This window comes from Cottoperca gobio, chromosome 9, assembly GCF_900634415.1.
Source record: "Cottoperca gobio chromosome 9, fCotGob3.1, whole genome shotgun sequence".
NCBI classification, from domain to species: Eukaryota; Metazoa; Chordata; class Actinopteri; order Perciformes; family Bovichtidae; genus Cottoperca; species Cottoperca gobio.
The window spans coordinates 5095214-5106842 of NC_041363.1; the positions used below are offsets into that span (position 1 = coordinate 5095214).

Consider the following 11629-nt stretch of genomic DNA (forward strand, 5'->3'; position numbering starts at 1 on the left):
CAATCTTACGCATTTTATTTAACACAAAGCTACAATAAAACACTAAAGCAACTCAAGGCACAAAAACAACAACGCTACTAATAACTGATGAACATTGTTGCCCATCTGGGTTTCAGACCATTTAATTTCAAAAGCTGACAAAGCAGTTAATACCAGATTAAGAAAACATTTTTAGTAGCCGCTTGAAAAATATAAATTAAGCTCTGAGGAAAATGCTACTCCGACGTTTCTATGTGTACAGACAACTATTAAATACTAATTATCATAGCAGTAACAGGAAATCCAATGACAACATTATTGGCTTGTCAAAGAGTTCAGATGTTATTGAAGACGTCACAAACAAACAGATGAAGCCAAGTCTTTGCTTGGGAAATTTATAGAGCATTGGCAGCAGTGTCCACACTCTGACATGACAACGTGTTTCATATCCTTTTGTCTACCAACACGTGGACAAGTAAGCGCAGCTCTGCTTTCAAAGTCATTACGTAATTATCCCCCTGCAATACGCAGTTTAAATGTGCTGCTTTGTGCACAGATCCAACCCCTCTCAGACGTCTCACCTCCAGGCTATAAACCAGGCGCTCACCCAGACCTGGTCTAGGTCAAAACACCTGGATCTGCTTCCTATACGTCTTCCCAGCTCTCTCCAGACAAGCTTTCATTCACGGCCAATTAGGATCTGATCATTGTAACAACGCGGCTGTCCACCACCAGAACAACCGTGCAGTCCAAGCCAGAAATAGTGGTAGTGGTGAAGCAGCGGCCAGGGGGCAGGGGGTTGGAAACTTGAGTAGAGTGAGTGTGTGTGTGTGTGTGTGTGTGTGTGTGTGTGTGTGGCCGGTGTTGTGCATGCTTGTGGATCTCTTTTGTGCCATGGGGAGGAGGGGTGGAGAAAGAAGGCTGTTGCTTTACACAAGAATGTGTTCATTTTTAAGGGAGAGGGGGAGGCTCTGAGCTCAATTTGTCTGCCTGGTGAAACACTGCAAGAGGATTTTTCATCATTTAAAAGCACCAAGGAGGGAGAGAGAGAGAGACACGGAGAGAGAGCGAGATAGAGAGAGAGAGAGAGAGAGAGAGAGAGAGAGAGACGGAGAGACGAGAGAGAGGGAGAGAGAGAGAGAGGGAGAGAGGTGCAGTTGAGAGAGACAGCCTCTTAGAGCTGTGAGGCAGAAGTGATGGATTCAGCCCACAGAAAAGTGACAGTCTTCTCCTAACGGGCCACAGGCTGTACACAACCTGCTCTGGACTCTGACCATTAATCAGGAAAACTACCTCCACCATCCAGCTGTAGTTACCAGTTGTTTCTTGAAAGTGCTCCAACTTTTTCAAGTGGACTTTGGAACAATCTACTCAATGTTTGCTGAAGGGTTTCTGGCAACTTGACCTTGTGTTGGGCTAATGACGGTCTTGTAATAACAGGCTTTATAACGCCGCTACCCTCCACGGCCGGAATTGACCGAAGGTAACGAAGAGTGAGTAACTTCACAGGCAGAGCGCAGAAAGGTGGAGAGGAGGACGCAGGGGTGCAGCTTTCACACTTGGGATGACTTTCTACCAGGAGAAACTTCAATCAGCTCTGCCAGGAGGGCAAGGCAACTGAGGGAGCCTCATCCATACTCTACAGTTATCTCGTAAGCAGTGTGTAACCTTTCACTTATTTATACATGCATCTTGTTGTGTGGTTTTATTTTATTCATGCAAATTACATTTAGTCCAAAAATACTTCGACTCGCTGCATTGATAAACTGCAACAAGTAACGATGACCTTTCTTGATGCGACTGAAGTTGTTTGTGAGAGCAGAAGCCATCAGCCCGGTGACATTTCTAAATGTGAAGTGATTATTTAGTCAAACTGAAGTCAGGCTTTGACTGATAAATCTCAAGCTGCTGCACTTAACTTAATGATTTAGTTTTTAAATTCAGCATTCGTCATGCAGCATCTGTTATCTGACTCACTGTTTGGTGCCTAACGGGTAATTCTACTTTCTGATGACTAACCGGACAGATGACTCTGATAGACTTGATGGAGGGGGGTTAATTCAGCGCAGGGGGATGCTGGAGAGCAGGCTCTCTGGGCTAAGTGCTTCTTCACTACTGATAAAAACACTCAGCTTGTCAAAACACAGGACCCTAAAGGGGTTTAACAAAAGCATGGTCAAGGAAGAGGGTGTGTGGAAGATGATATGCAGCAGGAGCCGTGTATGATACATGCTGACATGGAGATTCCCTTTCTAGTGTTTAAATAGCACCATTCGCTTCTGGAAAAAAACAAAAAAATGACCTGACTGTGTGAAGCAGTCTGCAGCTTCAGGATGTTCCCCTGGGCTCAAGAGGACAGGGAAGCAGGCGGTTGAATCCCCTCTTTGTTTCTGTTGCCAGGCTAGTGTTTGGATAAAGGGGGCTTTGAGGTACAATGCTGGAACTTATCGAAACAATCCCAGAGACCCCCTGCCTCCCTGTCTCACTCAGATCACAAGTGAAGTACAGAAGAAGGCACCAAGCAGCGTGAGGCACAGAACCAAAGCTCAACATTTGAAGAACAACATTAACTCCCCTGCTCCATGGAGAGTCAAAACAAATACTGTCCTGTACCGAACTGAGCAGGTAGTGGAGGTTAATCACGTTCAAAATGTCATGTTACACGCTTACAAGGATTACATGCTTGAGGAAAGAATGAGGTCACCCTCAAGGTAATGTAATAGTGCAGATTACCATGAGCAAATTGAATTTGACTCTGATCCAACACATATTGGGTGTCATGCAGAAGACTGCCAGTTCTCAGCGGAGTTGCCGCTAATTTGACCATGCAGCACAAAGCCGCCCTGCAAAGCGTCCGCTTCTTTTCGGCTACTGACAAATTAGGTGCTGTGTGGCTGTATTGTGATCTCCTGTTGTGGGTGATGATGATGTGATTTTGAGGTATTCACACAGAAAGTAGGGCACTGGGAATAAATTGGGTCAGTGGATACGGTGTGTCTTATAGGTACGGAGGGGATAAGGGGAGTAGTGGTCCAGCGTCTGGAGGGACTAGCTCTGTCCGTCTGCCACCACCATTGACTCTCCATGTGTGTATGGCAGCTCACTCTAATGAGGTGACGAAGAATGTGAGGAATGCCATGCTCACGCTGAAATGAGAGGGGCTGGGGTGAGAGACATCAGCCAGTCTGAGCGAGGTTGCCCACCTTCTAATTAATATGTGCTGAGCATGACCAAAAAGGCTGGAGCACAGCGCTGGTCAGAGACACACTGACCTCCCCGCCGCACTCGCCTATCACACTTGATTTAACACTGAGTCAAATCCAGAAGGAGGAGACGTGCACACACAGATTTACCACCTGAAGACAGTAAAACCAAAACATTTTGGTGTGAAGCAGACTTGGAGAAATCACCCAAGAGGAGCTGCCGATCAAACTAAGAGCGGTTATTTACTGCACACTACACACATTAGTCTTTAGGCCCTGAGCGGAGGAGGCGTATATGACACCCCTCAACACCCGTTAATCATTGCAGCTATTTGCCAGTCAATAGCAGCTTGTTAAAGGGAACTGATGATGAGCTGTGGGGGCTGTTACCAGCGAGAGAAGAGGAGGAGGCTTTCTGCTGTTCCCTCTGGCAGACTGGGGATGGGTTAATAACAGGCTGTCTGCCGGGGCAGATGGGACTCTCTCAGGTCCCTGGGATACTGAGCCCAGCGAGTGTTGTTATTTGAAAACAAACATTATTGGAAAAAACGCAGACACGCACATACCGCATTCACTCTCTCGCTCACACACAAACATTTCATCACAAGCTGCAGACATTTCCTCCTCAGCTTTGAAGTGTAGTGAAGCCTTGAGCAGGAGATTCCGGGCTAACGACGTCCAACATGGGACTCCTCCGCAGCAGGGGCACATCACACGGCATTTCTCAGAGACAGAGCTCATGTTCCAGGGGGAGAAACCGCAGGAGACACTTGCCAAATACAGTCATCAGCACATTACAAGGGACAGGCTCTGGGCTGCTCTTTTATCTCTGTACGGGCTTGCTTGTGAGCTATTATTAGTGGTTTCTTGAGCGCTTGAAGACTTAAAGATTAGTTCAATATTAATTGAACTCTTTGCACAGTGCGAAAGATATTTATGACATCACCATTTGTGAATCATTCAGTATTTGCTGAGGTGACGTCATACAGCCAGGCTTTGTTAGCAGGATCAGTATGAGCTTGTGTCTGTGAAACTACACTCTTCTTTGAGCTTTTTCTTATCCATAGCGGTCGTGTTTCCACCGAGCACATGGTGCCGTTTTTAACTAAGTCCATGGCAGAATCAGACCGTATGTTCTTCTGTACTGAAGGAGATTTTTTTTCTGCTCAGGTAAACTATAATTTCAAAATTATACCCCCCCCCGGTAAGGAAAAGTGTTTACACATTCTGCTCTAGACAGATAAAGCCAAAAGGGTCGAATGTGCAAAGGGTCATGTTCTTGGAGAGCGCTGCATTTCTCTTCTCCATGTCTCCAACCTAATGTGCTGGCAGCACGCCCGGATTAAAAAGACAAAGAAATTCTGCTCTCTTCCTAAATTTGTGCTGACTATTATATGCAAGATTATATTTCACACCAAGATAGCTTATAACAAAATGTGTAAAACGTCAAATCTGACGTTGGATCTTCTAAACCAAGCCAATACAGGGTTCTCTGTAATGCTTTCTGATTAGACAGGCCCCTTCTGACTCTGGGGAGGTGTTCCACCGGACCCCTCTGTAATCCAATATGCAGCAGCTTTCAATTAAGGTGCCCCAGGAGTTCAAGGCCTTGTTATCCTTACACAGGAGTTACATTCTCCTCAGCACTCTGTGGCATCCCCTAATAACACCACATCATCTAGAAAAACTCCCTGCACTTATTTATCTAATAAAAATGTCTATTCTTTGAATTCTGTGGCTAACAGTTAAGTATCTCATTCTCATTAACTTCATGGATTTATGGAGGAAACAGAATTTATGAGACCAATCTTTAATCAAATATAAATACTTGTAACTTCCCTAATTCGACTCTTCAGCACGCTGGATGGTTAAATTAAGCTTTTAGTCAGTTAGTACAGTTAAAACAGAAACACACAATATGTAAACCAGGATTAAAATTTCCTTTCAGTGTCTAAACTATTTATTTCCATCTTTTGGTAAAGGCCATGGACAGGCCTGATGCGACACGATCAATATTTAAAAACAGTTCCATGAATAGCATCATCTGCTAGTGTCTCAACTTTTCCATAAGCAAAGATGTCCGGGCCTGCAGAAGGGAGCCGATAGGAGTATTTCTGTGCAGTGGCAGTCGCCCAAAGAGAACCTGAGCCAGCACACAAACTAAGCTAAACACACTCCCCTAACAGCAACGTAACTGACTAAAGACAGCATCATTAGATAAAATAAATATTTCTTTTAGGTGATTAGTATCTTTCAAACAGCATGTACTGCATACTCTTTATGGTGGAAAACTGATTAAAACAAAATGGGATCCGGACCAGATGTATTCAATGAATTACACTTACCACACGGAAAACAGCAGTGTGTGAGTTATGCCGGTAGAGATGCATACAGTGTAGCAACCATGATATTCTTTATTTTATATATTCCACATGAATATAATGCGTTTCCTGTCTTGGAAAGTAACAGCAGCCACTGAAGTGCTCAGCGGGGCAAGTGAGACATTTTCTCTCAGATCTAATCTTTTTCAGTAGCCTATATTTTAGGAGCTGTAATGACCTCCAGCCCTGTCTAGGTTGAGGTGTCTATGCGCAGGGCTCCTGGCTGGTAATGGAGGATAAGGCCAGTGTAACCTAATGGGCAGCCTTCTTCTGGTCTCAATCAGCCAGACTATGAAGGACTCCATTGATGCCTTGTCAAAATGAGCATGCAGCCCAATCCTGACGGGCTTTAAATTCTAATAGAAGGGGGAAAAGTATCGGAATAACTATGCATATACAGTCTTCTGCTTGCAAACTAGTTAGGACATTTGTTTCCTACAATACAATCATGTTCTTCATTTTCTTCCCCATTCTCCTCAGGCTTTGGTGAGTTAGACACATGGAGCCCCCTTCAATGGTCCTGCTGGGGCTCCTTCTTGTTTATGGACTAGCATGTGGTGCCCAGCAGACTAAGGGGAGTTCGTCGGACAGCAGGCATGGCAAGGACAAGACCCAAGAATTTGAGAGTAGCGAGGATGATTTAGAAAGAGAGTTTCTCTATGCTGGAAGGAGCAAGCGTGCTCCAGCTGACCAGCCGCAGGACAAGTGCTCCTACACTTTCATTGTGCCTCAACAAAAAGTGACGGGAGCCATCTGTGTTAACTCCAAGGAACCGGAGGCCATGCTGGAGAATCGGGTCAACAAACAGGAGTTAGAGCTTGCTAAATGTGGAGCTACAGAAACAGAAGAGGCAGATCGAGACCCTGCAGCAATTGGTGGAAGTGGACGGAGGTATTGTCAACGAGGTCAAGCTTCTGAGGAAGGAGAGTCGAAATATGAACTCCAGAGTCACTCAGCTGTACATGCAGCTGCTCCATGAGATCATCAGGAAGAGAGACAATGCCCTCGAATTGGCTCAGATGGAGAACAAGATCCTGAACCAAACCTCTGAGATGCAACAGCTCACCAGTCGATACAAAGATCTCGAGCACAAGTACCAGCACTTGGCTTCTTTGGCCACTAACCAATCAACTCTTATTTCCCTGTTGGAGGAGCAGTGCCAGAGTCGCCTTCCCACTCGTCACGTGCCCGTCCCGCAGCCACGGTCACAGCCACCTCAACCATCACCACCTCTTAACAAGCCTTACCAGCCACCTGTGATTCCTCGAACTAACAAACCAATAAGCAACGAGATCCAGAGTGACCAGAAATCCCAACCGGCTCTTCCAACGATGCCCACCGGCACACACAGCCCCTCCACCACTGACAAGCCCTCTGGTGAGTCTAACAGTTGATTCTTTAAATAAAGACATTTCACTTCCAATGAAAGTGAAGACAACTGGCGGCTTCGTACCAAACCCGCCAGTTGCCTTCACAAACAGTGGTCACAAATAAAGTATTGCGTGTCTGTGCTGTCTTTGTTTTGATCCTATTAATAATTAATCACAAGACAACACCAAGTACCCATTCTTCCATTCAAATACGTCCCACACATTCCCAGGGCAAAGGGCTCTCAGTGAGAACAGAACTGCTGTTGTCTACAGCCTTTTCAGATGCATATCATCTAATTGCCGTGATTCAACCCACACAAAAACACAAAGCCTATTAGCAGGGTAAATACGTGTGTCTAAATGGATAGCTGGATCCAAGCCCATGGGACTCTTGAACACATGTTAGTCCACGATAAAGCTTGTTAAAGAGCGTTTTGTGGTATCAGTTGCAGTGAATAGTCTGTTGTCGTTCCCTTTCATTAGGAGACTTCAGTTTTAAAATGGTGGAAAAAAAGAAAAAAAACATTCCCAACTTGACTAGTGGGAGCTTTTTCCATTGACATGTTGTGCTACTGCTTGCCATTTTCACAAGGTTGTATGTGAACGGTAGCCTTTGTATGGAATGCTTGAAAGGAGGCAAGTAATTTCCTGCCCATAGCCAACTAACACCCCAAAAGTTATATAAACCCTTAACACGAACAGAGAGGAAAGAGAGGGACCTGAAAGAACAACAGAGAGAATTGGAGGGATGAAGTCTAACAACACAAAATGGGAGGGGGGTAAAGTAGAAACAGAAAGAGATAGGCTACAGAGAGTCAATGATGTCATTTGTTCCAGTTGCACCAGGCAAGACACAGTCATATGTTCCACCAAGGCAGAGACTTTATCAGGCAGAACAGAGCAGGGCAGGGCAGCTCTCTGGCTTGTATCTGCTCAACAGACATTCCTGAGTGCAAATGCATGGCAGAGAGTGAGCCGAGAGACATATCATCCACAAACAAAACCCCCAAAACAAGCTTCAAACTGTTACTTCTGGCTATTCACATTATGGGAACACTTTTACGATTCCTCTGTTGACATCTCAACTGAGTGGGACACATTATAAATGAAGTGCTTTGTTCAATTTACCTCCTCTTTCTTTATATCTCCTGCAAACTGTCGATGCACGCCTTCCCTCGCCTCTACCCGTTTGTGTGACCCCCTTATTCTCTTTCCATTTCTTTCCATTGTATTTTAAACACTTTGTAATCCGGGCCAGTTGGCAAACCACACAAGTGTGCAATCTTGAGAAGCTAAACACTTTCACAGCCAATTGAAGAATGGGAGCCAGAGTGTTTTTCCATCTGCTACGTCTGGATTTTGGGGTAAAATCGTAAAGGCACACAAGGCGAATTAGATCTCACTGATTTGACCCATAAAATCCAATAAAACATTATTTGTAGCATGAATTCCATTTCTGCAGCAGAGCACAGGGCTGATGCTGCATAATTACCTAATGTGGCCTGGACGCTTTCCTGTTACTTCACACAACTTAATCTTAATATCGGAAAACAACTTCAGCTGACTTAGTGCATCTTAAGACACTGATTTACAAGCTGTTCATGAATCACTTAAGTCCTGGAAATCCTTTAAAACATGATGTGAGGCCTCCAACTGAAAAAATAATGTGTCTGTATATTATAAAGTACAAAAAACTAAGTGAAAATAAGTCAAATAATAATAATCCTGCACCGTAAAGCGTCCCAGATGATTGAACGGTTTTGCTAGTGTTTCATCATTCAGTAGTCAGGATTCCCTTTACCCTCATGCCAGTGTTTCTTTTGGCTGTGCAGCCGGCAGCCATTTCCCTTGTGAGAGTAGCAGCCAAAGTCAATTCCACTGTTAAAATGAGAGCCTCTGCTGAACGACGGGATTCCCTATGGCAGACTATAACAACCCTTTGTGTCACTTTTCTCCATTTCCCTTTCTTAACTTTAACATACAAATGTAAGTGACTGGACTTTACATGCTATGAATTTTTGTTTAGGGCCATTTAAGGATTGTCTTCAGGCTCTGGAAGATGGCCACACTGCCAGCGGCATGTATCTGGTGAAGCCAGAGAATGCCAACCGGCTCATGCAGGTGTGGTGCGACCAGAGACATGATCCAGGCGGCTGGACCGTGATCCAGCGCAGGGTGGACGGCTCTGTCAACTTTTTCAGGAACTGGGAGACATACAAGGTGCGACAACCTCACACCAAATCAACGAGCTCATAGTTTGGAGGGAAGCTGATGGCTTATGTATGTTGTGTTGCCACTAACCAGATGTGAAGCAGTAATGAATAGGTAATTGTTGAGGTCTCAAAGTGTCTGATGTAGTAACAGCCTCAGTCATTGCCACCACAGCCATGACTCATTAATTCCAGCAACATCAGTCGGTCTTTGTGAATGAGTTTACGGTAAAATTAAAATGTGGGGAAATTGGACTTGAATGTCTCAATAGTTGGCTGTGTCAGCATTCTTGATGTTCTGGAAAAATTTGCTTATTTACTGGATATTGCATCACAAGGCACCTGATAGACAGGGCTGTGGAGTACATCAAGTTTTATTCAGGGGAGCTTCTTCAACCGAGGGAAACCCCTCACACGGGGAGGATCGGTTCACTGGCTAACAGTGTCCTGATTAAATCAGCTTACGGCAACAATCGAGATCTTTCCAAGACTTTTACGAAAACCTTTTAACCACACGAGATCTGAAATTGTATTTGTAAACTCATCAGAAGGGGTGTTTCCATGATTCAAAGCATGTGCAGGGCAGGGGATACCACAGACCCACTTACAGTATGACTGGAGCCAGAACAAAGACAGCATCTAGTATGTTGGATTTCATATTATATACACTTTTTCCTGCTGTTTACGATAATAAAATAACAGTGGAAAACTGGACACCCGATGCTAGCTATAAACTTGACTCAGAGGGTCCATTTATAATAATGTTCCTTGACGATAAATAACCCCCGTACAAGAGCTACACTCATAACTACCTCCAGAACACGAGCAACAACCATGAATCATCCCCCAAAACAGCGTTTCAAAGAACATTAGGAAAGGATGTTCTCATCTCACTGATGTTATTCTTATCACTGCACTTCACAGCAAGGTTTTGGCAATATCGATGGCGAGTACTGGCTAGGTCTGGAGAACATCTACTGGCTGACTAACCAGGCGAACTACAAACTGCTGGTGACGCTGGAGGACTGGTCCGGCAGGAAGGTGTTCGCAGAGTACGCCAGCTTCAGGGTGGAGCCCGAGGCCGACTTCTACAAGCTGAGGGTGGGACGTTATCATGGCAACGCCGGAGACTCCCTCACCTGGCATAATGGCAAACAGTTCACAACGCTGGACAGAGACCATGACGCATATACAGGTATAAATGAATATATGGAAAATGGGCAAACCTTGGCAGCTTAAAACCAATAATGCAAAAATGTATGTTAATGCACGTAGGCTGACAGTTCTGTTTTTTTTATGTCTCTAGGCAATTGTGCCCACTACCAGAAAGGAGGCTGGTGGTACAACTCTTGCGCTCATTCAAATTTGAATGGAGTTTGGTACAGAGGAGGACACTACCGCAGCCGCTACCAGGACGGAGTCTACTGGGCGGAGTTCAGAGGAGGAGCCTATTCACTAAAGAAAGTGGTCATGATGATCCGTCCAAACCCAAACACCTTTCACTAAACATCCAAGGGACACATACTGTACTGTATCTCTCGCTAAACACAAACCTTTACAGCTCCTACTCTTCGTGCAACCTTTATCTTCTTTGTTTAACGGAGCGGCACCACACCCAGCCAGAGGACAAAGAGACAGATGATGTTGAAAGTGCAATATAAAGAAATCAGGCTGATGTAGAATGTGTGCACTTAGTGCGCCTTTATTCAGCTGTCTGTATCGTTTCCCTTTTATGTAAAAATCAGTAAAGACATGTGCTCATTGCTGAGGAGTTCAAATACGCTGTCTTTGATAAAACAAAGAACCGCGTAATGGTCGGTGCTCTCATTTGATCTTAGGGAGAAAAACTATATGAACCTGATTTAGACAAGAAAAGAGCGGATTACAAGAATTCAGTTAAGTAGCATTGAGGTAGGAACTCTACATTATATATTTAGTATCTATGTAAAAGGTGTTTTTTTGCAGTAACAAGCAAATGAGGTTGACACAGGAAACGTATCCAGTGACTTTAATTTTATTCAAAATACATTTTTCAAATGTGTAATTTATAGGAACAGTCACATTTATTGACTTGTTATACAGGGTTGATATTCTGGCCAGTTGTGTTAATTACAACTAAATATACTATAAAAACAGTGCATTTTCTTTTCTAACATAAAACCAAAAGTGTTAATAGCAATACCTGATGTTATTAACAGTCTGCTTAAGCAACATCTAATAGATCTAAGAACAAAAAACAGTTACTCTCTTCAAAGTCCTGCTTTTTTTTCTTCTTAAAAATACTTGTTCTGACATCTTGAATTGCTCAAACAGGTATCCACCAATATGCTTGTATGAATCAAGCACTGTATTTACTGTATAAATTTAGTGTTTTGTTGATGTCAATAGATGCAACACATTGCGTTTGTACATAAGATATTTGTAATATAATGTATTAAAACCTGTCATGTCACTATTACGTTGCAATAAAATATGTACAGCTTGTG

The 11629-nt window shown here is 43.9% G+C and overlaps 1 protein-coding gene across 1 annotated transcript; it reads left to right on the forward strand.

The window, feature by feature from the left end:
• Positions 1 to 963: 963 nt before the first annotated feature.
• angptl2b (angiopoietin-like 2b) lies at positions 964 to 11629 on the forward strand. Its single transcript, XM_029440382.1, is given in 6 exon segments — positions 964 to 1631; positions 6044 to 6380; positions 6382 to 6940; positions 8960 to 9153; positions 10068 to 10338; positions 10450 to 11629. Coding segments are annotated over 5 exon segments (1542 nt in total). The 5' UTR covers positions 964 to 1631; positions 6044 to 6062; the 3' UTR covers positions 10650 to 11629.